Genomic DNA, 26,521 nt, shown 5'->3' with positions numbered 1-26,521 from the left:
GATAGCCATTTCTATGCTAAAAAATTGCAGTGCTAGCCTAGCCTAAGGCAAACCAACATAACTAATACAAAAACTGCCAGAGTGCCCACTGTGGATCTGCCTGTGTCCGGGATTACTTGATTTAGTGTTGCTGATTGGGAATTGTGATGTCGTGTGTTGAAGCCACTGTGTGTATCTGAATATTGTAAATATTTTTTCCTTTTTTTTTTTCTTTCCTTTTTTTTTTCCCCGTGAGACTCTTGAAATTAAACAATTGAATGTTGACACTCATTTTTTTATTTCATAGTGATAAGTTCTAACTGCTGACTATAATTAGTAAAAGTTACAGAATACAGTGATACGTTTTGTCTGGCAACCTTACAAAATTCAGATGATACCTTAGTTTCTCCCTCCCACCTTTCGCCCTAGTTGTAATGTTTTCTTTACCACTTATAGGCTACATTTCCCATAATTTATTTTTATAGCTTTCAAAAAGCTCGGTCTTTTCAAACTGTGATTTAAATAATAACATTTTTAAAAACGTAGACATAATTGAATCCTGCAGTAAAACAGAAGCAGCTTGCTGATTTGCCATTTTTTATTATCCCGTTCATTCATCAGAATTGTCTCCTTATTCCTCACCTACCCTAAACAGTAGTTACTTTTTCTTTTATCATCTCAATCCACTTTCTTGTCTGTGCTCCTTAAAAGGAGGAGACTGGGTAATGGTAGAAGAGGAGCACCTGTCCTAGTATAATGAAAATTGCAGCACATACAGGTGGAAAGGGTCTGTGTGTGTTAGAGAATTGTGGAGGTTGTGAGGATGCAGAAAAGAAGGATACCACAAGGCAGGTGTACAGAGAATTGCTGCCCGTGTGCCTATTTTGGCTACTTTAATTTTCAGGCTGTAACTGGTGGCACAATGTGAAGAATGGAGTTCAGGCTGTAAGAGGTGAAATCGCTTCTCTTAATCTTAATTTCTCACTACCTGTCATATTCAGTTGCAATTTGGTAGTTCTTTTCAGTTCAGGGTTTTGTGGTTTGTTTTTTTTCTCTCTTCGATTGATTGGGGGAGAAGACTGTTTCCAACAACTGCTGTAAAATGCTCTGTATTGTTTACAGTAACTACAGAATATTCAGGCCATTGTGTTTTACTTCAAAGCATAAATATACTAAAACTTAATGGTGCATTTCATATCTCACAAAAGCTGAAAACAATGGCATTACACAAGCTTTACCTCTGGATGCATTTATAGTTTCTGGTTTGTGGTTATTTTTAGATGAACTATAGCTTGCTTTTAGTAGTAGAACAAATTTTATTTTAAAAAACATATTTTCTTTGCACTGTTTTTAAAAGAGAAAATAGTCATCCACTAGATTTTGTTTTAAAATGCTACTGGGAGCTCTTTAGGGCATATTGACTTGCTGTCACTGTTGAAAGTTATCTAATTTGCAGCAAGTTTTTTTAGAATGTGTTTAAATGAAAAAAGAGTGGGGAAGGGGAGCAACTTGTATAACTTTGACCCGAAGCTGGCATCTCAGTGCTGATTTTAGCTCAAACAACTTATGTATACAGAGACAAGCTTAAAATTGGAGGGCTTTCCTTCAATATCATGGTAGCATGCGATCTGAGTAGCATGCTCTGTTAGGCTTATCTTCAAAGCTTGAAGATCAGTCGGATGCCTCTTAAAATGTGCGGTTTTGTAAGGAGGAGATAAATACAGAAATAGCTGTTTAATTTTAGTGTTTCAACTTTTCCAAGCCTGGGAGGTTATCATGTTTTCAGGCCAACTGAGATTTATATCATTCTTGTAAAGAAATTAGCTGTGGCATTAAAAGCCTCTGTGCATGGGATTGTTGAGGCAATACTCAAGAATTACTTCTGATGAAGAAACCAAAAGGAATTCCATGGCTGAAAAATGGAAATGTTCTTATGAGCATAGTTGAGGCTGAATGTAGACATCAGCATTAATCGGCTTATATCTATTCTTAGTCTTAGTCGCATCTGATTTAAACATTTTGCAATGCCTACTGTTTTCCATTTAGCCTACTGTAGCCTCATTTTTATTGTTAGGAAAAGCCTTTTGACAGAAGACCAGGAGTAGTGAAGGCGTAGGCTTACTTGGGAAGACACTGGTAGATATTGGCAGAACAAGTAACTTTGAATAAAACCCTGGTTTACTGGTTTTCCTGAGACCTGATACCCAAATAAAAGCACTGGAAAGTTTTTCATGTTAGAAGGTGAGAGCTGCAAAACTTTACTGTATCAGTCTGTTTATATGAACATATCTACCTATCTTCAGAGTATTCAAACATTTATTATGCGATTTCATAGATTTTTGCCAACGTTTTGTATTTTGAACAGCCTAAATTTAGGAGGCACCTTCAATCTTTTTGTGGAAAGAGCATTGCTAATATATAGGAAAAATATTTGTTTCTGGCAAGTCTTGGAATAATGAAGCTGAAAAAAAATGCATTCAATCAGTTGCCCCATCATTTTTACAGTTTGGAAATAGCTGTACGATGCTGTAGAAATAAAATAATCCTAGAATCCAAAAATCAGTGAAGTGACACACTAAGAAATTTATCCTGTGTTCTTCTTCATGAGTTGCTTAGCTGTTAAGAATGGAGTTAATCAATCACATATCCTTGTGTATTGAGTAAAGTAACAAATGAATAATAATTGCAGTAGCCAGCCTGTCAGACGCCACACGAGGAGTTGATGTTGAGCAGGCTGCATACCCTTTTGTATAGCTACTGACAGATTTAGGGGACCATCTCTTTCATAACATGATCTCACAGACTGTTTGTCCATTTGCTGTAAATATAGCTTGTTTCAACTTCAAATAGTATCTTGATAGACAAGAACGTAAGATTCTTGAGGACACAAGTAGAATTTTATCCCTGTTGAAGGCATGGCTGTGAATGTTATGTCAGCTGCTTTGCGGGGGGAGTAAATTGTGAATCAAAAGGCCTAATGTAGCTGCAGTTTGCATTTGAAGAGAGAAAACCCCTAGACATCCATGTGTTTAGGATCCTTCCACATTAAATTACCTACCTTGTGTATTTGCTATTTGTTATTGCTTTGTCATTTTAATATTGTGAAGGGTAGAGAAAGAGAGTGGGATTTATATAAGAATTGAGTTTGCTTATGCTGTTCCACTCAGCAGTCATAGAGAAGTATGTACCTATTGACAGTTTCGGACAAATCATTTCTGCTCAAACTGTTTTCCTCCTTTGATTATAAAAATGTATTCTCTGAGTAAGTTTCTAAAAAACATTTGCAGGTTGTTTCAGTTACTCTTTTTTAGATAAATAGATCCCTGATTAAGATCTGACAGATAATTTTATTTTCTTTCCAGATACAGTTAAAAAACTTCAAGACCAAAAGCATGACATGGAAAGAGAGATAAAGAATCTTCACAGGAGACTCCGGGTGGGTTAAAACCTAAAAACTCAATAATTTGTAAACTTGGAATGTCATAAGACCTGCATATGAATTTATGAAAAAATAATACGATGAGATGTAATACCATTACTAACCTACAGACACTAAAGAATTAACTTCTGAAAAATTCTCAGTGTCAACAAAGAGATGGTGTTGGGCTTCAGAGAAAATGTTCCTCTGTCTTCTAATGCATAGTTAGTATTATTTTTTTTCCCTCCACTTTGAACATTTTCTTTGTTTCCAGAAAAAAAAATACATGACCTCGGAAGTCTAGTTATTTCCAGTAAAACTTCTTCAATTTAACTTGTAAGTTAGGTTGTGCCTGCCTACTGCTAAAGATGAGAGCCTTTTTCATTCCTGTAACAGCATAGGGAAACTATGAATAAGGATAACTTATATTTTTAACTTCAAAATTATTGCTGCTGCTTTAAATTAAAAGTTTTATTTACTTATAGGAGGAGTCAGCAGAATGGCGTCAGTTCCAAGCTGATCTACAGACTGCAGTAGTTATAGCAAATGATATCAAGTCTGAGGCCCAGGAAGAGATAGGAGACCTGAAGCGTAGATTACACGAAGCTCAGGAGAAAAATGAGAAGCTCACTAAAGAGTTGGAGGAAATAAAGTCACGCAAGTATGCAAAAGACAACAGGGATATTGTCTCTTTGGTAGGGGGGGTACAATTTTGGAAATCCAGTCTCTTGATTATTATTGAGACTCCAGAAGTTCATAAATCCTCTCACTGTGAGGATCTGTATTTCAACCAGCTCCTTTATGCAGTCGTTCAGGAGTTGAAATAGGTAAACTTATAAGAACAATATTTGTTTCTTTACATTGTATACTTAATCCGTCCAAGAATATTTAGTTTGATGCTTTTACAAAACCAGATTGAAGTGGAGGATTTTTCCTATTTAACAGCTGGACATGATTTAACTTTCCTCGGTGAGAAAAACAAGCAGTGTTGGCTTTCCTCGACCACCATTAATACTAACTATTAGCAGCCAAGGCTTTTGGTATGGTTAAAAATACGGCTGGATTTCTACCTGAGAAGAAACCTTTGTCTAATTCTGCATATATCTTGTACTGTTTTCTTTCCACTGATAATTGTTTCTGAAAATAATTAGAGATGCTTTGTGTGTGTTTTTAATAAAAAGAATTCAAACTGTGATGTATTGTGGCTTGAAGTAGGTGCTGCGGTTATTTAGAAACGGAGTCATATGTCTTTCAGAAGTACTAAAGTCCTCAAATCCATACAGTAGGAACATTTTTGGACAGAACAATTTAAATGCTGACTACATTGTTTCTAGGGATTGAATACATGTATAGCTTACAGTTACAATAATTATGTTTGTGATGAGTGTATATTAAACAATTTTTTTCCACATGGGTGGGCATTTTATAGGATACATGACACTTAACCCACATACAGGAGGATATGAGATAATACAGGCTGTGGAGCTTGGGGACAAGCTGATGGTAGGAAGAGCAGACTGGTTACACTGAAAATGGAAAATTATCTGGATGAATGAGTGGTGGGTGTAAGGCATCTTATCTGAAGATTACTAAACCACATAATATGAACAATTCGTACTAATACATTTCAGCCAGAATTGCGATTGTTCAATTACTGCTTGCAAGTGAACCTTTGAGGTTATAGCTGCACTTTTGACGGTAGAACTGGCTCACTGATTCCAGTCAGTATATTGAATATATTGTGTATATTATTTATACACAAGCATCTTTTGACATTTGATTCACTGCAGACAAAGAACAGACAGGCAACTGAATCAGATGCCTTGGAAGTGGTATAGCTACTGTATTGGAGGGAAGGTGGTAGGAAAGTCTATTACAGTGTCTGAAGCAAAAATCAGTCAATTTTTAATTATTGCAGATTGTAGAGAATAGGTTGCTTTAAACTATTCTTGTTTTGTGAGTGACACTGAATACAATAACAGTCAAATATTCTGTACTAAAAATCTGATTTTCTTTTTTGAAACTGATTCATATGCTGCCTGAAGGTTTATGTCAGAAATGTATTCTTACCTCCGTAGTATTCATTTAAATTGTTTTCTCTTTATCCAGGTGAAAAATAAATTATCCCCTCTGAGCTGATTATTTTAATGTGAAATGCTGAAATACTTAGGGCTCAATTTTTTCCATCCATCTGTGTGTGTGTGTTTGAGAGACAGGAGCAGAAATCAAGCCTTAAATCAAGTATCGATTTGTTAGAATTTTCACCTGGTGCTCAAGCTCTCTGACAAATATTAAGAACTTACAGTGATATTTTAGGTTGGTAATCTATTTCTAAATTACAGTGGAAAGAAAACTAGGTTAATATAATGACCAATTTGGACTATAAATTTTCATTTGACTTCAAATTTGTGTTGATTTTTTTAAGGCTTTGCTTGTTGAAATGTTTTTTTAAATGCCTTAAATGGGCTGCATATTGATTTCAGGCAGGAAGAGGAACGTGGCCGAGTGTACAATTACATGAATGCTGTAGAGAGAGATTTGGCAGCTCTGAGACAAGGAATGGGCCTGAGTCGCAGATCATCCACCTCCTCAGAGCCAACTCCTACTGTAAAAACACTCATCAAGTCATTTGACAGTGCCTCCCAAGGTAATTATTTTCAACTAGCGCAGTAGCTGTACCAAGTTACAATTTTGCATATGTTGGCACGGACACTTGCAATGGCTTAGCTAATTCAAAGGTAAGTTGTTTTATTGTACTGCCCTGACATTTAAGTGATGGCTGAAACAATCCAACCTAAACTAGATTGCATAACAGATCCTTCACTGCGGTTAAGTGCAAGCATCCTTTTTTTGTCTTGTCCTTATTTTTTCTTCACTGTTGCATTGCCAATGACTCATACTAGACGCTTGGACTCAGTGCTCCTGTATATTAGAACACATTACACACATAACTGTAGCTGGAAGCACACCTGATTTCAGCCTGACTATTAAAATGTGAACTTAATGTGCCAAATTAAACATTCTAAAAGCTGTGTAACAGCTAGAACCAAGTTTGTTTCTTTTAATAACTTACATTCATATAGTCAAAGTGCTGATGAAAGCTAAAAATAAAGTCCAGCCAGTATCACATGTTAAGAGATCTAGGGAATATTTTCTAAAAATAAAAGAATCGTACTGTTGAGACAGTGGATTTTATTATAATTCTTTGATTGTAGAAACAAGTGCTAGTGTCTTTATCTATAGGTGAGCAGAATCAGGAATCCAAGTAATTATCCTGAAATGAGAAACACTCCAGTCTTAGCTTTGACTGCATTGACTTTGTACGGATTAAAATATTTCCCTCACCAAGCCTTTTGGCTTTGAATTTAATTTACAGTAATGTCACTGTAAGTCTCTGATGTAAAAAGACTTGACTGGAAGTAGACTGTATTACCAGAGAGACTTAAAGTACTGTACTGTGCCTGGAAAAATATTTTTAATTGCTTATAACCTGAAAATTTGTTAAGATGTGGAAGGATCTCCATATTATTTGGCAATTCTGTAAATGATTCTATTGCCATACTTGTTCTCTTTGTTCATAGATATTTATAAATTTTTACTTTCATAGTGTTAATTTTGAAGATTTTTTTTAATTGGTTATTGGATAAATGTGTTTTCTTGCCAGAGTTAGTTTGGTAAAATGATAAATCACCTCTACCTCAGTTGGGCCTGTTGTGACAGGACAAGGGGTAATGGTTTTAAAATAGAGGGAGATATATTTAGATTAGATATTAGGGAAAGTTTTTTTTACAACGAGGGTGGTAGAACACTGTCCCAGGTTGCCCAGAGAGGTGGTTGATGCCCCATCCCTGGAAACGTTCAAGGCCAGGCTGGATGAGGCTCTGAGCAACCTGATCTGGTTGGAGATGTCCCTGCTCCTTGCAGGGGGGTTGGACTGGATGGGCTTTGAAAGGTCCCTTCCAACCCAAACCATTCTGTGATTCTGTTCTATGATTCTGTCTCCCTTCTTCGTCAGCATTCCTGTCTAATCATGCTGTTAAATAATCAGATTCACCAACTCAGTATTTGTCTCTTTCTACAATTCTAAACACGTTATTTGTGTAATCTCAAATTTCAGGGACTGTCATATCATATGTAGTACCTGTGGATTTTGATTGGAAATGAGAAAGGAGGAGGTGGTGATACATGTTACCTATCTTGTCTTACTGGCAGACCCAGGAGCCTGCTACCATCTCTTTAATTATCTGAAGATCAGAGAACTAGTAATGACATCATTTACATCTGCCAGGGCAATAGTATCGTGCACCTTAGCTGGGTCCACCCACAGTAAACTTAGAGTTTTACCAAGGATGATATATTCAAGACAGAAAACTAATATAATTGCAGAGGAGTAAATGTGTAGGCATACTTTTAAATGATCTTGCCGTTAGTTACTAATTGAAATTCTGGAAGGTGTGATCTGGTAAAACTAGTAATGTAATGTACAAGGCGAGAGTTCGCTATAACAGCCAGTCTCCTGTTTCACTGCAAAGCAGTGCAGTGCTCACGATGGCTTGCTTTCTGTGTCTCTACTAGTTCCAAGCCCCGCTGCTGCCACAATTCCTCGCACTCCCCTGAGCCCAAGTCCCATGAAAACCCCCCCGGCTGCTGCTGTGTCCCCTATGCAGGTAGGTGTTCTATGGCTGCACTTGATTCTTCTTTGTAAAGAAGAGCATGTGAAACTACAGGTGGTAATATACAAAAATTGACTGACTTTGTGGGGACATAATGATAAAATGTTGCCTCAAGTAAGTAATTACTAAAAGATTCAGTCTAACAAGAGAGTCTTTCACTAAGAATCAAGTTGTAAATACAAGATTTGGTATAATTTGGAAATTCTTGTTAAATATTCCAAGCCCTTACTATTCCTGTGCTACTGAAAAGCACGGGAGGAAAACTTTTTCTACATTCCTTAGTTTCAGAGTTGCTGTTTGTCAGTTCTTAGTCCTGCGCCTGGCGTGGACTGGAAAGAGCAGTGATCCCCTTTGGGCAATGGACTGAGATCTGTGCAGAATCTGTCAGCAATCATCAGTATAAATGTATCCCATGTTACATGGGCTTTCGATAGCAGACCTGACTAGAGAGGAATGGAATCATTGTGAATTTATTATCTTTTTTCATTTTGTACTAACTGAGAGTTTGGCCAGTTGGTGATTGTACGGTGTACTTTGTCCTTTCCCCTCTGAACCTTTGTCAGTTTGTTCAGCTGCTGCAGGAGCCTAGGTACACTAAGATTGCAGCATCAGTACTCTAACGCTCACCTTTATAGATCACTGCTGGTTTTATTATCTCACTGGCTGCATGAAGTGAGATTTTGGCAAAAGCCAACAAGTTTAAGGACAAAGCAGATGGGACTAGATTCACAAAGAAAAATCAAAGAATGTACTATATGTTTTAGTCCTTTAATGTCAGTAATTCTCCTGTTGCCTTCAACATATTACTAAGCAGAAGTACCAAAATTTGATTTTCACTCTAGGTCAGCATAATGTTTTGATCATAAATCCTCTCTCTGTAACTGACAAATCTATATCCATATTGGGTTTTAGTGCTCAGGGAACAATGCCTGGAACATGCTGGCTGTTCTGTGCTCAGACTAGTGCAGCTTTTATTCATTTAAGAGTGAATTTCATGAAACAAATAGTCTCAAAGCAAAGAGAAGGAATTAAATGTTTGGTTTTTTTTGTGAGAGCTTCTGCTACTTCCTGTGGCTCAGTCACTCTTGACAGCAGTTTTCTGAAGTTGTTAAATATGGCAAGTTCTCTGACAAATGCTTTGTTCCTATTGATTTGTCTTTGTATTTCTGTTTATTTCTGTGCTGTTGTAGAAAGAGGCGCACTTAATCTCATGTTCTAAAAGGCTAGACCAGAGCTTAGGCAGACAGAAGATGTTTTGATGAAGCCTAAGGCTTATTTCACTTTGTTTTCCTGTAAATTAACCATGAACTTAAGTAATCTCTTAGAATACTGCAGACCTGCTCAGGCTGATGTTCTCAATCTGCCAAAATTAAATTTTGAATTTAACTTCTGCTTTAGAACCAAGTCATTAACAGCTGGATACTCATTAGTGGGAAACATTGCCTGAAAAACAAAGAGAAGGGTGTGTAAATGAAAACAGCTTCTGTTGTCTTTTTGAAGATAGGTGGTTTTCTTTGTAATTATCCAGAAGGCAACTGGGTTTGTGACCTCAATTATGTAAATTGTATTTAAAGAATATTTTCTGCTCAGGAGAGGAGGAGTTTGCATTCAAAACTGATTTTCATAATCTTTTTTCCTTTTATTTGTTTTCTTATTATTACCTTTTTTTCCCTACTGTTGTGTTCTATGCAAGTTGTGTTTTGTTTGTTTTTTTTTTTCTTTTTGGCAATGTTTTTTTTTTCTCTTACAATTGAAAAGCAAGATTTTAATAAGGAGTCACTATGTGAGTCAACCTGTTGGCTCCCACCTCATATAGAAGTCCTCCACGATTTAAGATCTTGAGTAAAGGTGGAAGGGTTGATCTCTGTATGGGTGTTGCAGTGCTTATTATCATTAATATCAGTTGCTTTTACGTGCTATCACAGGGGAAATATTTACATGGGCACCTACTGAGAAACGGGCACAATTTTGATCTTGTGATAAGATGGATTGGTTGCAAAAAAGATTCTCCAAGTACAGATGCATCAATATGTGCCCCAGCTGAATGATGCATATCACTTCATTTTTGCGTTGGACTGTGTCATGAATTTCCTCAGTCTTGGGGAGTTTTTGTTTGCTTTGTTTGTTTTTTTTTACAGTAATATGTGTATGTCGAAGGAGATACATTCTTGGATACATTTTTGCAACTGAAAACAAAACAACCAACCCCTATCTGGCTTCAGGTCCAAGCCTGCAGTGGAACATAGCTGTTTTTACCATAGAGATTAGCAATACTGCAAAACAATTTAGGAAGAGAGGTATGAGGAGAATGCTCTTCAGAATGTCAGAACAACCCTGCTGGGCTAGCTAAGCCAAAGCTTAGCTGGTCTGGTACGCTGCTGAGAGCGACCAAAGCAAATGCCTAGGGAGGACTATAAGGACAAGGAAGCATATCTGCTGCTTCCCCCAAGTACTTTCTTTTTCTGTTTCATAGCTGGAGGACTCTCTGAGATAGACATGATTTCAGATTCACTGGTCACCACTGAATGTCCTGCTTTGCTTTGAGCACATAACCTTTCGGCACCAAGCAATTCAGCATCAAGGGCTTCTTAACTACTTAATATATGAAGAACCGTGTTTGTTTTGAAATTGCCATATGTAGATGCATTGGTGTGAAGTGCTTCATTGAAATACATACTGAAGTGCAAAGTGATCAGGAATATGTTCCCTTCCATAGCCACAACAGATGCAGGGATGAAGAGTCAGAAGCAAAATATTTGGAGTTTAAGAGATTAGTTCGTTCTGCCTTAAATCTGAAGTGTCAGGTGTTTGTCCTCTTCTGCTTTTTTATTTTTTTTTTTTTTATCTTAGTGGTGTGCTGGTTTCTCTTCTGGAGTTATTACTCATCTTATTAAAAAAAAAAATTTGAAGAGAGTCATAGGTAGCTAGCAGAAACTTTACCTTCAAATTAGGAGTGGCTGTGAGAAAGTAACTGTTGATCTTAGTATCTTTATCTGTTACTGTAATTATGCTATACAGAGACTACTACATAAAAACATGTTACTTAACTCTGTGAACCATTTTCTTTATATACCTCATTAAAAGCGTTCCTTAATGTTTCTAGCATTTTAATCTGCTAGACCTCAATGTAGGGTGAATAAGTAGAGGATCAGATTGCAAAGCACCTTTAGTAATTTCTGTCCCATTAGTAGCCTTCATAAATAGCCTCCAAAGCACACGATTCCTCTGAACTTACTTTGTTTGGTTGAGGAGTTTGAACACTGGTGTAAATGACAAAGGGTGTTCAGCAGTTTAAGTAAGTTTTAGGATGTGTTTCTGGTTGAAGAAAAAACAATATTTATAAAGGGATTGGTAGGATCCATACATGTGTGATTGCACATCAGATGTGTTTTCGTTTGTAAGTGAAATGCGGCATGGCTGATCTGCAAATTCAGCAAAAGTTCAGTCAAGCAGAAAAGTTTCTAACACTTGTAAAATGTTTCGGGAGAAATTATTCTGGAAGAGACTTGTGCACTAGTACTATATAGATATTGCCAAGTGGAACTAGATAAACATTAGTTGGTTCATTTTCCTCTGATTTGCTGTGTATTAGTCACTATGTTACTACTGGTAGTTGTAATAGTAAAATGTGTAATGAGAAATTAGCATTTGTAAGCTATTTATAACAAGACCAGTACAGAGCAAGTTATCAGTTGAGTAATACGACCACTTTCTGACGATATCGGCGCAGGATGTTTGGTTTTAAGTGCTATCCGGAAGCTGAGAAAGTGATAAAGGTATGTGGTTATCCAGCGCCGCGCTGCTCTGTGCGTACCTTTGTTTCCTGGCTGAGGTGCTATAACTCTGCTGTCTTTGTAAGGACAATCTCAAAGCTAGACAAAATGACAGAATGAAATGGTTTTCTTTTAACTTCATTATCTAACCCTATTATAGTGGCTTCTTTTTTTGGGAGGGAGGCTCACACTTTGGCAACCCTGTTCTTTATTTTTTTCTTAAAAAAAAAAAATCCTACGTAGGTGAAGTGAACTTTAAAGTTAATGCAAGTTTGAAATACCAGTTCTTTGGGAAGCTGTTGTAGATATTTCTGTGAATAGCTCACAATTGGAGTCACTTTCATCAGCATGTTTAAAGGAATAATATTTATAGTGCATATGCGGCACTTTTGGTATATGAAGTGATGAAATTCTTCAGGCTGTATTTTGGAGTTAGATTCTTAGATGGTTGGCAGTTGTTTTCTCCATTTGATTTCTAGCACAAAAGCATAACTCTAGTTCGACTCTAAAGGATGAATAAGTAGCCCAGTAATCCTGGGCTACTTATCCTGCAGGATGCTGCAAAGTATATACTGTTAACTTCTTTTAATCACAGTCTTGGATTTGTCTGTCTTGCCTGCATGATTTGGTATGAAAGACATCTGACCTTTATTATAATCTTATGAAGATAATACTCATTTAACCTTCTCATATAATCTTGGTCCAGATGGAGAGCTGAAAGATTTTTCAGGATAAACACATTACTGGACTGGTTGTGATTAAATATAAGAATCTAATAGAAAGGACAGAGTGAATAAAGAATGTACTATAATTGGCAGTAGGCTCTTTGAAATGATTGATTTTTAAAAAATAATTGTGGACAATCTTCTCTGAGTCTTCAGCAACTGAATATGAGTTTCAGTAAGTGTAAGGGTAATTATTGCATTGTACAGTTCATTTGTGTGACACTAAAATGCTTATTTCAGTGCTGTTCCGTGGTTAATTGTGTGCAAGACTTACCACATCTATGATAATGTACTTACACTTCAAGCTGCTTGAAGCCATTTAGCATTGCTAAATATTTTACATAAAACTTGAAAAATTCATTTTGTAGCTAGTTTACAGCAGAACAGAAAACTTAATTATATTTGTATTTCATTACGTATTTGACAAATATTAAACAAAATGTCTTTCTTCACTTGTTCACAGGGCATCTTGGTTAATTAGGTGGTAACAGAAGCTGTTGATATTCTAATAAAATACAGCTTTTTTCAGTAGGGTTTTTTTTTAGCAAAGGTAGTTTGTATCACTACATTCAATACACCATTATCCTAATTTTCCAGGAAAAGCCACAAAGCTGTAAAGCCGTATGTTAATAACAAACCAAGCACTAAAATCTTGGCTACATGGAGGAGGCTGTATTAGTTTAATTAAACACATCAAGTTTAACCAGAACAGATTTGTACAAACAAAATATAAATGAAGGTGAAAATTAAGACAATCTGCAAGAGAATTCATAACCTTAGTTTGCAACATTGGTTTGAGGAACCGGTTTAAGTTCAAAGAAGTAAATGTTACAGTATCAATGCGTAGTGTATGTAAATACGTTCAGATGGACAGAAGCAAGAAGTAAAGAGGACAGATCCTTTTTCACCAAGTATTTTTAAAAGTTCTTTTATTTTTTTAGTTACTTAAAATCAGTAATAATGTTACATCTGAGTTCCTAAAACTGATTCTGCAATTCCATATTTGTTTTTTAGCTTCAGATTATATTTGACACAAGTATTTTTCCATTTCAGAGGCATTCTATAAGTGGACCAATCTCAGCTTCAAAACCCCTTGCTACGCTGACAGACAAAAGACCAAGCTATGCTGAAATCCCCGTTCAAGGTATTGAGTCAAGTTGATTTAAAATTTGGTTTTAGAATTGCAGTTAATACTTTTCTTTGTATTTTTATATCATTTAGTATCAAAGTATTATCATATATACTTTTTATTGCCATAATCTTTTCATAGAATCATAGAATATTTCAAGTTCAAGTTTTTATTACTTACAAGTTTTATCGCACATCATAAAGATACTTTTAAAAATGTTCAACAAAACCATGATTGCATCCTGATAACTCAGCATTATTCTGACAGTTTTCAGTGTGTGCATAAACCGAGATCACTTGCAAAATCAAGACAAGATTATTTCAGGGACATGGCTTGCAGCTGTCTTCCAGATATTAAAAATACACACCACTGAGGTTACGTTATGTATTGTGTGGGGTCGTTTTGTTTTTTGCTTTTTTTTTTCTTTTCCCCCCCAAAAATGAAACAAGGATGATGGTTGGCATTGCATTACATGTGAATAACAAAATATAAACTTATTAAGTATTGAATCTTCAGGAGCCAGATGAAAAAATTTAATTCAATTAAATTGAGTGTTGATTTATCTGTTTCCCAATATTTCCCTGTTCTGTCAACTTTGTTTTGTCTCTCAAAACACTGGTCACAATGTGCTCTTCCTGTGAGAATGAATGGCTATCATGTGTTGGGTGTAGCTCTCTGATTTATGCTCACTTTAGGGGTTGGGTTTTTTTGTAGATGTTTCTCAAGATAATCCCCATATGACTCCAGGCTGAATATTTCCTCTCAATTTGGTATTCCTGAGGTCTGATGCTTTCTAAAGGGTTGGGATTTTTTTTTTTTTTTTTTTTTTTAGCACTTCATAATAGTCTGTATGTGCCAGATTTCCTTCTTGCTTTTGTTGAATGCATATTGAGGTTATTTGTACAATGCAGCTGGAGTTTTAATTTTAGAAACGTTGATATTTTTAGGAATATTGAAATGCCTTTCCAAGAAGATAGTTTAGGATTCTTTAATTGTTACAGAGTTCATGGGTAGACATAAACTTAAACACAAAATGAGTGGTATGCTTTATATAGTTTTTGTGTTTTCCTTGTAGTCAGTTAATGCAGGAGCAGGAATGCATTCAAAAAGAAAACGTGCCAGACAGAATTCCTGTTTACAGTCATATGTATTTTTAAAATATCTCTGTAGCAATGTATGTTTCTTATGTCACGTTTTCAACTAATGAATGGAATCTCACACTTTTAAAAGTCCTCATTCTTCATTTTCCTGGGGTTTTTTTTTTTATTCAAATTACTTCTTTCTTAAGTGTTTCTACATAGGAAAATGTAAACCTTTTTTTTTATGGTCTGAAGGTTTTATTTGAAGGTATATTTCTTGAATAATAGTTTTCAATTTATGCCACAAAAAATGAATTTTATTGTAGTTTGATTTTACTCATTGACAGTAGGCAGAACTAATCTTTTTCTACAATATGTAAAATTCTAAAAATTTGTAAGATTTAAAAAAAAAAAAAAAACTAAAAAAAAAGACTCAACAAAGACTCAACAAACCAAAGAGGAAAAAAAAAAACCACGTGAGGGACAAATCAATCTGCTCTACCAATCCACATTATGAATGGCACATTGAATATTTTTGGCCATGTGCTGAATGAGGATTCCTTGATCAGTTCTTTGGTTGAACAATTTGTTTTTTATAGACCAGAGCAAGTGGTTTAGTAAGAGGCCTTAGGGAAAAAGGATTAAGAAGGTCATCATGTGTTCATATTGATATTTATTGGTAATGAGCAAATTTAGACTTTTTTTTTTTTTTTACAGATAAAATCAGTTGCTCTCACTAAGACAGCTAAACGTAGGCGCTGGTAGACAATAGTCATGACTCACACTTAAATGTCTTACATTTAACTGGAACCTTCGTTAATGATGGTCTCTTTTCTTTCTTCTTTGTCCAGAACATTTGTTGAGAACATCTTCTACCAGCAGGCCAGCGTCTTTGCCAAGAGTACCTGCTATGGAAAGTGCCAAATCTATTTCTGGTAATATCTTGGTTTTTAGATGATTAGTAAAATCAGGAACTCTGATTTCAACACTGTACTTGCAGATATACTTTACTTTTTCAAGAGAAAACTTTGGTCTTTAGACCATCAAGCTCTTGTCAAAAAAACTCTATTTGGATATTTGGAATAGCTTATTTTTCAGTGTTCAAGTTTTCTATTGAAATATTTGGGGAAAGAAACTAAAGTTCAGTGCTAAAATAATACTCCATTGTATTGCATCCAGTGGAACTGAAGAGATTTATTTTTTTAATTGCTCATCTCCTTATTGTTGCATATATGACTTGCACCAACGTAGCAGATGGATGAGTATGAATCATGCACGTAACAGTTGACTTCTATGTCATCTTTCCTTGTATGACAAATAATTTTGATGTGCAAGGTACCTGTGAGGAAATAAACTGTTCTTGGCTGTTACCTTTTACTGCTTGGATGTAGGATTGTTTTTTAAGTGAATGAGGCAGAGAAGTATATTATTCTTCTCTAAGTAAGCAATTCCATTTTTGTTTATGGAAAGAATTATTTTCAATGGTTTAAAATAGGAGGATTGTTTCTTTTTAGGTAACAAGTGCATCATTATAGATTATCTAATGCATATAAATGTTTTCACACATTACCTAGCAAAACTTCTACCTATTCTGCAGGACAAAAGAATGTTTGCGATAAATTATTCTAAAATAGTCCATTTTGTGACTGGCATAACCTACAAATATTAAGAAGTATTACTCATAGTGGTTGCTGGACATTTGATATTAACTTTGGATTTTTTAAAAATAGAGTTACTAAATAGAAGTTTATGCAGAGTGTTTTTACTATCAAGCTGATGTCTCAATATCAGCAGGAGCTTCTAAAAGCAAATCTTTAAGATGTATGGTACAAATAGTGTAATACTGTGAAAATAGTACTTTCTATAAACTAGGCAGAACTATTTGAGAGAAATGTTTTTTAAAAACATCTATATTTGAGTAAATGGTTTCAGTAAGAAAATATGGTTTAGATAATTTTGATTTCTCCTTAAAAAATCCACTCAAGTTATTTTTTTTCCCAGCTTCTTGTGTTTAGTATTTATAAATTAATGTACTTGCCCCACGTCATTAGAAAATAAGTCTCTCATATATGTGGAGAGTTATATCTTTGATTTGTCCAAACATTAAGTAATGCTGACTATTTAGGTACAGAAGGCAAACCTCATACTTTTAACTGGAAATTCTTCCATGTAGAGAAAACATAACTGTTCCAAATTTGGTTTGTGCTTTCATTCCAAAGAAAAATTGTCGTTTGATAAAAGGAAGCAAGCTCTGGAATGTGGCTGAACAGTCTCAGGTCAATCTTTGATTTGCTTGCTGATGATATTTAATTAAAGTCTAGAGCCTCACATACATGTTAATTCTTGATTAAAATTAAGTGGAAATAAAGCAGATGTAATCACTAAAATGTTTTGGGTTTCTTTTTTTCTTAACTACTCGAAGCTTAGCAACGTAACTACATGGACCAGAGAAAAATCAAGTAGTTTGGTGTTAAAATTCCTTCTCGTTCATAAAATCCTTCAAGGGGAGGTAGTGATATTCCATTAAGATAGATTCATCAGATTTTCTTTGCTTCAAGATACAGGCTTGGTCATAAATGTTGGTAGTGCAGTGTAAATCCTCGATATTTTCTAAGTGGAAAGTATCAAGAAAAATGTTGAAGAAAAATGTATTGTATGTGGGTTTCCATGTATGATTTCTGAACTAATGCTTGTCAGAGAGCAAGAGTGAGTTTGAAAAGTTTTTTATGTTTGCAAGTGATAAATATATGGGCATTCTCCCACTTAGTCTCTCGAAGAAGTAGTGAAGAAATCAAACGAGATATCAGTGCAGCTGATGGAGCATCTCCAGCGTCTCTAATGGCAATGGGTACCACCTCACCACAGCTGTCACTCTCATCTTCTCCTACGGCATCAGTCACCCCTACAACCAGAAGTCGAATAAGGTAAAAACCCTTTTTTTTTTTTTTTTTTTTTTCTTTTGTGGTGCAGTGAATTGTATAAATTTCATAGATATCTGTCTGCATATATATCTGTTATATAATATTGGCACTAAGACTGCAGACTCTACTCCCACACATATGATAACAATCATCAGTAATCTTTGAGAGCTCCAGAAAGTGCTTTCTGCAGCTCAGTGTATGTTTTAAAATTTAGACCAGAAGTTAGGCTTTTTAGAGCTTATGAGGTTAATGCCAAAACTTTATGCTCCACTAGAAAACCAAGCTAAGTCATGTCACTAAATAATAGCATCATATCGGTTCAAAATACCATGAAGCCAAGTTCAAGAAATGAGCTTAGGTATGTTGAACAAATCTTTCAGAGTGGCTTGGACCTAGGGAGGCCACATGATAAACCTTAAGTTTTGTAATCGCAGCTGAAGACAAAAAACAGCACGACTAGGTCTTAATTCCAGACACTGCCAAGTCTTCTAAGTAGCCATGAGTGAATGGGCCTGGGTTATTTGTCCCACTGATGAAATAATAATGCAAATCTAGGTAACAAATGGCCAGACAACTCCCTTTCATTAGTAAGATAAAAGATAAGTCTGTGATAAATTTAAAACTTTTCCTATCTGTAGGTTATCAGTCAAAGGACTTCTAAGTAATTAAGCCTCGTGTTATGCACGTGAAGTATGTACTTAGCCCTGCTTCATAGATTGGGAAATTGGTAGACAAATGTTAAATGACTTTCTCAAGATCTTTTAACACTGAGCTTCCTGACAAAACTTTTGTACAGCAGAAATATTAAACCATTAATCTTCTGAGACATTTGCAATATGTAATAATTACATTATAAAAATTGAAGTTATTTACAGCTGTGGGTGCTATTGAAAATTCTTTCCTTGAAATGAGCTGAGGCATGCCTCACTGCTGCTCTCCTTTCTCTGTTCAGAAATTAAACTGATTTTTGATTTGTGGGTACTTTACCAGCAGCAATTAATATTGTGCGTGTTAGCACACGCAAGTTTAGACTGAATACATCCAGAAATAAAAAAAAAAAAAGCCTAACACTAAAAAAAAAGACTAAAACTATATGAACTTTGAACTGGTAATGTATAAAATTGCATTGATGGCAGCCTGCAAAATGTAGCAAATAGCGTGGCATTTCAAGGTAAAATTGTACAGTTATAATTATGATATTACTGTGCCACCCAACCATTGATTGCAAGGCTAAGCAGTGAGAGCGCGGTGATGAGCATGCTCTTTGGAACTGTCCTAAGAATGTCACTGCTGGACTTCAATTTGTTGTGTGATCAGGTTTCTTTTTCTCCCTACCTTTTTTTCTGTTGTAAAATAAACATTTATTACTGTAGTTCACTAAAACAAATACTTGTACTTTACTGTTCCCAGTTGAAACTTGGTTAGCTCTTTGATTTGGAATACAGTTGACCTAATATACTAACCTGTAAGATTTATGTATCAAACTGTTTCTCATTGTCTCCATACAACTTCGGCTAATTTATTTTCTTCAGCAGTGTTTTCACAACTGTGAGAACCTGATATAAACCATGTGCTCTGACTGGAATTTAAGAACAGGCTGTACAGCTCCCTCACAGCTAAACAGTATGCTTAGTATAAAGAGAGCGAGCTTTTGATTTGAGTTCTCATATGTTGTCCCAAATCTCTGTTCTAAAGCTCTCGTAGCGTTGCATAATCTTCGTTGTAGGTTGAGTAGACAATCCCATTGTTATTTGTTTCAATCACCAATGAAAAAAATACACCAATTTGGGTTGTTGAAGTATGTTCTGATTTAAGAACTGAAGTACAGAATTTATTGAAGCATCATTCTGTCTGTGTGTTACCTATGAAGTTTAGATACAGTAACCTATTCAGGTAATTTATTCAATATTTTAAAATAACAAAATTAGCAACTTCCTTGTTGTGTTAAATCTCTCTGAGATTAGCAGTTAGGTTGGAAGTCTTATAGTGCTGTCTTTCATGCTGAAGGGCACTTACCGTTTCCTGTTTATTGTTCTACGGTGCATGTATTTTCATGGCTGTTTCAAATGTCACCACCGATATCTCTTTCTAGGCAACTTTGAAATCTTGCCATCTGTATTTCAGTGAAGACTGGCCAAGCAAATTGCAATACACATAGTTAAGATTAGTGCTTTAGAACATTTTGTTGTATGTTGGCACATGTTCTCTTCTTTTACATGGTGAGTGACAGATGCTGACACGTGGAACAGTCTGTGGTGTTCCATTGGTAGCATGCATGCATGAAGAAATCCACGTTCGCTGGATGCTTTTTTTTCTCAGAGCAGGACCTGGAGAATTGCTACCTGTAAATCTGCAGCAGAGAATCCACTGAAAATACTATGTATTTCCACTCTCCACCCCTCTTTCCAGGCACCAAATGGGTTGTAAAGAACAAAGAGTTAAAGATTTGAGAGTGAACGTATATAGTCTGTATGCTGCCTTGGAAATACTCAAAAGGAGTAACTTAGGGTATCACCTTTGTGGATCTTGGGAAAATCTTGCTTACATCTGCACAGACTTCTTTAAAAAATGACAGATGAGGAAATCTTTGCAGTATGGATTCACTGATAGCTATCTTATTTTAATTGTCCAAATGGAAATTATTAAAAATAAGAACAACTGCTGGCACACTTTACATCCGTAACGAAGCTCCATAATGCTGTAATACCTAGTCTTCTTGTCAGAGACAGTTCATTAGAGTACCTATAGAAATACTGAATCATGTAATTAGCCCAATACCTAGTGGGCTAGTTTAACCTCTGTAATACATACTTTTTGATCTAAGCGCTCATTTCTGAAGCCTGGTAAAGAGATGCCTGTAATGTAAGATGTATGTGAAAAACCAGCCAGCCCAGAAGTGATCGTTCTTTTCTTCCTCAATCTTTCCTTAAGGAAAAAATGACTTAAAATAGCTTGACAGACTGGAAGTGAAATTAATTGATAGCTTTTATTGCTAGTTGAACATTGTTATTTTTTTAAAAAGTGAACCATTATTGTGTCAGTATATCAGATGGCAGATCAATCTAGTTAGATCTCCTCCCTCTTTTTTAAGAACTCCGGATCTCAAGCAAATGTTCTGTTAGTAACAGCATGCTGCTAATACGCAAACTTGTTGTTTCAAGGTGACATTTCTAATCAGCCATGAGATGCAAAAGAGATAGCATCAGTTTATTCTCTTTCTAAATACAAAATAAAGTCACTTGAGTTAGCTTAATGGTTCGAGCTGAAACTTACGATGTTGTGAGTTTAATTTTCTGAACTCAGAAAAAAATATCATTGAGGTTGAAAGACTAAGGGGAAAAAAAAAGTTCAAAGGAAAAGGTAGTATGATTTGCTAATGAAAGAATTGTTCCAAAATAGCTCCTAAGTCTCTGCAGCTATTTCTGTGTATTCTGTTTTTCAGTTGGTAGTGCTGTACTCTACTACTTTCACTGTGACAATAATTTGTCCTTTTTACAAAGTTTTTACAATATGTATTTATGTTGCAAAAGATACTTTACAAGCTCTAAGTTCCACTTCTGCCTTGTTCCTAGGGAAGAGAGGAAAGATCCCTTGTCCGCCCTAGCAAGAGAATATGGAGGATCCAAGAGAAATGCCTTGCTGAAGTGGTGCCAGAAAAAAACAGAAGGATATCAGGTAACTGTAGAGCTGTTTAATGTAGCATACTTCTAGCTGCAGCACATTAGAGTCTGCCAATGGCATAAACCAGGCTGCTCCACAGTTCAGTGCATAGATTGCAATGGCACTGGTATGTACTGTACTCTCTTCTTGGAACACATGCTACGAGTCCTAACCTAGCTAACATTAACAGCTCTTTAGTCACTCAGCTGCATGTTGATAATAGATTTTTTTTCTTAAGGGGGCAGCTGACCTCCTGTTGAGGCACTTGAAAACAGCCTTTTACAGATTGCTCTTTTGAAACTGTAACTGAAACTTCAGCAACTTGAAGTTTAAATTAGTGTTTCCCAAATGCAGTTAGAGTACCATTTCTCGGATTTCAGAGATTTTTTTTTAATAGGTAATTAGTGTAAGTTGTTTGGTTTTTATTTTTTTTTTTAATCTTTCAGTGTGCTCCCATTTAGTCTTTATTTAGGGACAATTTGTTTTGTGAAGGGTGCATTGTCTTGCATTTTGAACTTGGCTTTCTGCTGTGGTTCCAGACTTTTTTTTTTTTTTTTCAGTTAGTCCAAATGTTATCAGAAGCCAAAAGAACTAACAAGATAACTATCCAGAGTTCTCTTGATTACATTATTTTTTCAAAAGAATAGTGGCTTCAGCAAACTAAACCAGGATGTTAATAGTCTGACCATGATGTATTTGTTTAGTTAACTTGTATTGAAAGTGTTTGGAGTTCCCAACACAATCCTCAGTTTAAGAACTTTACTCTTTCCATGACTTGAGGCTCACAATGCAGGAGGAAGTTGAGAGCCACATAACAGGATGATCGCCCATCCATAGGAAAAGTCGTCTTTCAGTTACAATGGACAGGCTTGTGATACAAGCCCTGCCCCCAGCTTCCTGTGGCACGTCTAGACCTAAACTGTGCTGTTTCTGAGGATAAGCTGCTTTGTGGAAAGAGCCTTTCTCCTTCCCCACATTTTAAGAAAGACAGGATGTTCTATTTCTTTATGAATCCTTTAAAACTGAATGCAAAAATATGTTCCCGTATTGTCTTGAAACGAAGGATGAATTTGACAAATTCTTTATCTGGTTAGGAAAAGCAGTAGAAAGTATTCCAAACTTTTCATTCTATAGTTGTGTGCACATGCAAAAGCATGCTTTTGTTTATATAGATTGCTGCTTATAATTACTTGAGTTTTATAAACACTAATAGAATAGTAGGTTTTGAGACTTACTGTACTTCAGCAACTGTAATATGGTTCTCCACTTATGTTGCTACTGAGAAACCAAAGCATATAGCATCGGTAGAACCAATGCATGCCTTCTTTTGAAAGAGTAGGTTAATATCAGGAGGTTATATTGAGATACTCTTCTCCAAAAACTAACTTTTCCTTTCCACACACTCATTTTTTTTCATTTCATTGTTGTACAGAATTTGATTATTTTTAGCATTCCCTGAAATTCAGTTCTGGTTGAGCACCATTTTAGTGGTGTTCTAATGCTTTAAATATACCTAGTACTGTATTCATTGTGAATAGGGCTTATTCAGCTTTCTGGCATCTCGGCAACATCATCAATACTAAATAGGATTTTTTTTTTTTTTTTTAATTGAAGCTTCACTTAGTTTTAATTTAATTTTAAAATTAAATTATGTGGATTCAGTACTGACAAGCAGTAAACAAGCATCAGAATAATGAACCTTCCTCATTCAATCCTCCTTAAGGTACTCTAGCTCTCTTGCTTCTTCCCTGTCACCCAAAAAGTGATAGAGCACCTTTTCTTACCTCCAGCTCCTCCTAGTGTCTTATACTCTGCCACAGTTCCCTTTTATCCCCAGCATTTCCCATCATTATAGCTTCTACTTTTCTTCTATCCCACTGTTTGCTTTTGTTTGGCTCAACATCTGGGCAAGAGCCAGCACGTGCTTTTTAGAGCTACCTGCATTCTGACTGACCAGCCACCTGCTGCCTCTGAGCTGCTGCGTCAGCCGCACAGGACTGCTAAATCTCCCATCCTTTTCCTCTGGAGTAGGTCCACTTTCTCCCTAGTCACCAATTTCTATCCTGTTACCAATTTAAATCAATGTTAGTTATTGTTTAGTTAGTTACAAATATAATGGTTAAAGGAAAAATACTTGCAAATTGAGTCTGTAACAAGTTCTAAAATGACCTGGAAGATGTTAACCATCATTTGGAAACAAGGAAAAGAAAAAGAAAGTCTTAGAAGGCTTTTGTTTCAGAATTATTATTTTGTTAATTTTTTCCTATTCATATTACATTACTTTGTTTCTAATGCAAACCTAATTAAAGAACCAATATTTAAGTAAAACTCAGCCCTGTTAGCCAATATTTTTCAAGTATGTCTTTGCCCACATGTAAAGATGTGTTTACTTCTTCATCAGTTGCCAACAGCAATCACTTTTTTGGTCTTGTTTTCTCCCTCTCACCTGCAGGTGATGTCTCACTGCTGTAGCCTTTTATGCATACATGTGTGTAAAATCTTTATAGAGAATTATTTCAGCTGTTGCTGTTTAATAGAGAAGATGAAGCTCTGCACATTGAGTTAAAGCCCCATTTCTAAAAGAGCCATCTCTGCTCCTGGCTATGCGTTACCTTTCATGTCTGGGATTATATTTGGCACTAGATATTGGAGAGTAGTTGAATTTCTGGTTTGTACATGGACTAATAAATAGTAATTGCACAATAGCCAGATACAAATCTTAATTTCAAAAATTTTGTTTAAAGTGTACAGAGTTATAGGTGAACTTAAAATGCTAAAACCAAGGTATGATGTAGTTGCTCACCCTTATGAATGAGCAGCAGCATACGATTGAATGTTATTCTCACTGGAGGCCAGCTGTAGTTCCTGAGCTGCTTTTTATGCTACGTGTTGAAAACACAGAGAGGTTTCCTTTATTCACATGATACTTGTGGAGAATACAGTGCTACTTAATGGCTTGCTACAACTGGTATTTTTCTGGTCTGCTCAAATAAAATGGAAGAATAATAATTTGTGCTCTCCTGTCCCCTCTAGGAAATTGCTTTTGAGCTTTTGATTAAAAGTGTTAAGTATCTCTCTTTTAGAAGCTTGAAATTTTGGGAATGCTAAATAATTCAAAGATGATATTGTGGCGAAGCTCTAATTTCAGGCCATTATAGTGGAAGGATTTTATTTAAAGCCTTTCACACACATTCACAGACATTTACGCCAAACTGTGCTTTCCACTGCTGACAAATATATAATTCCACATAGCAGAACTTTAAGAAGTATCTTAAGACTTTATCTTTTGTGAATGCATTATGATAAACAGGCTAATACCGAACCCTTTTAAAAAACTATAATAAATTACTTCGTTGTGCAGTTTTTTTCATTTATTCAAACAAATTGGAAGGGAATAAATTAATAAATTTACTGAAATGTTAACATTTAAACAATATTTAACTGTGTTCCAAATCTGGTATTTTTTAAAGAGTACATCAATAAAAAAAAGATAAGATTAAAATAGCTAATGAAAGTAAGGTCAATTCTTACTGATGTAAAAAATGGTATGGCTTTTTCTCTTACTATAGCGTTGCTTTTAGTATATATGTTGTCTGAATGTTGTTTGCAAGCAGAATTTCTCCTTGAAGCTTAGGTTCGGAGAATGGCGATCTGCAGAAGGTCATTGCAGAACTGAGAGCAGGCAGGTTCTGTATTAACTTTCATCTAGAGCCTGGTCAGTTTAGACAGTATGTCACTCACTCAGTTACTGAGTCTAATTATTTTCAGGGCTGCAGCCATGAAAGCAGAGAGTTGCTCTCTTAAGATAAGGGTGGGTTTTTAAGCATTTAGATAAAGGAGGACCAAATCACCTTTCATTTTCAGATGAACAGGCACAAAATACTTGGAATTTGATCATGTGTTAGCTTTGCTCAGGATCTGACATACTGATTCACAGTACAGTGCCAAGTGCTGCATATTCCAGAGAGAAGAGAATCCTTCTGGCTCTTCTAAAATATGTGCAGTGTCATAAAACTGTCATAAATTCCAGATATCTTCAAAGTATAAAGTAATCCTGTCCAGCTGTTATGGAGCATTTACCCTAGCTGGAACACAGTTACTTTCATTTTGAGCACACAACTAATAAAAGTCCAAAAAAGGATGTGAGCATGCATGTTTCATGTTAAGAAGGGACCAATAAACAGGATACACACATCCTTACCCATTCTTATCTACAGCAATATTTCAATTTATTTTCCATTTTTTTTGTCAGCATTCTGAGAGATAATTCACTTCCAGAAGTCTGACATAAAAAAAAAAAAAGTAGTTGTCACAAGATAGCAGCAAGAATAGACTAAATTTTCTTTTTAAGCTTTCCACACTTCCTAATTATGGATACACTGAAAGCCCTCCTTAATGTAGCCTTGTAGTACCTGTCCTCTAATTCACGTAATGCTGCTTTTTCTGGAAAGACCACCTACTTTTTACCTCCTATGCAGATCAAAGCTACGTGTCTTACAAAGAAAAATTAAAAGTTATTATCTACATGGCAGCAATAAACAATAAAATCTTTAGTGACTGAGTGTGAATGAGTATGACTGTGTACCTAATGCTATGCTGAATGCACCTTGAACTCAAGCAATGCTTTCATTTGTACTCAAGTAGCAAGTGTAGAATAACAAAATTAAAGATAAAAGATGCTTTGGGTTGGTTTTTTTTTAAACCAATTCTTATATACACATCTTTCTCAACACTAAGCTAGATCATATTCTACTCAAAGTATTATATTGATTTTTTTTAAAAAAGCACAAAAACAGGCCTTATGAAAGGCTGTGTTCAAATGATGATTCCAGGGTGTGCATGCTTTCTCTGGTGCTGGCTGGTTGATTCAGCAAAGTAGTCAGGCTGCCAAAACACTTCTCTCCTTGGTTTAAGCTGTGATGCTTTAGCCAAAAAACTGTTGAGTTAAGGAAGGACATGCTTCCTTTTTCTGTTTGGATTGGATTCTGATACAAGAGAAATGTCAACTTGTTAGATTTAATTACGACAAAATTTAGAATAAATTATTAAGCTGTCTGTATCTCTGTAAGTGCTGTCTGTAATGTCTGAAGCTGAAGTTGTGGGGCTTTGGTTTTTTGTTTTGTTTTGTTTTTTTTTTTTTGAGAATGACTGCTCCTTTTATGGT

At 35.6% G+C, this 26,521-nt stretch overlaps 1 protein-coding gene across 2 annotated transcripts in view; it reads left to right on the top strand.

Moving 5' to 3' along the window:
• Positions 1–26,521, top strand: part of SPECC1L (sperm antigen with calponin homology and coiled-coil domains 1 like) — a 69,240-nt gene that overhangs the window by 26,174 nt on the left and 16,545 nt on the right. For both annotated transcript variants that reach the window (XM_086761229.1, XM_086761228.1), the window contains 8 exons: positions 3,342–3,415; positions 3,883–4,058; positions 5,881–6,044; positions 7,973–8,064; positions 13,622–13,712; positions 15,628–15,711; positions 17,544–17,700; positions 21,270–21,372. In XM_086761229.1, coding sequence (XP_086617355.1) covers positions 3,342–3,415; positions 3,883–4,058; positions 5,881–6,044; positions 7,973–8,064; positions 13,622–13,712; positions 15,628–15,711; positions 17,544–17,700; positions 21,270–21,372 — 941 coding nt within the window. The remainder of the gene's footprint in view (positions 1–3,341; positions 3,416–3,882; positions 4,059–5,880; positions 6,045–7,972; positions 8,065–13,621; positions 13,713–15,627; positions 15,712–17,543; positions 17,701–21,269; positions 21,373–26,521) is intronic.

The sequence above is a fragment of the Chlamydotis macqueenii genome, chromosome 17 (assembly GCF_036417535.1).
Source record: "Chlamydotis macqueenii isolate bChlMac1 chromosome 17, bChlMac1.mat, whole genome shotgun sequence".
NCBI classification, from domain to species: Eukaryota; Metazoa; Chordata; class Aves; order Otidiformes; family Otididae; genus Chlamydotis; species Chlamydotis macqueenii.
Note: the sequence above shows the minus strand (reverse complement) of the source record. Positions and strands in the feature narration are given on the sequence as shown.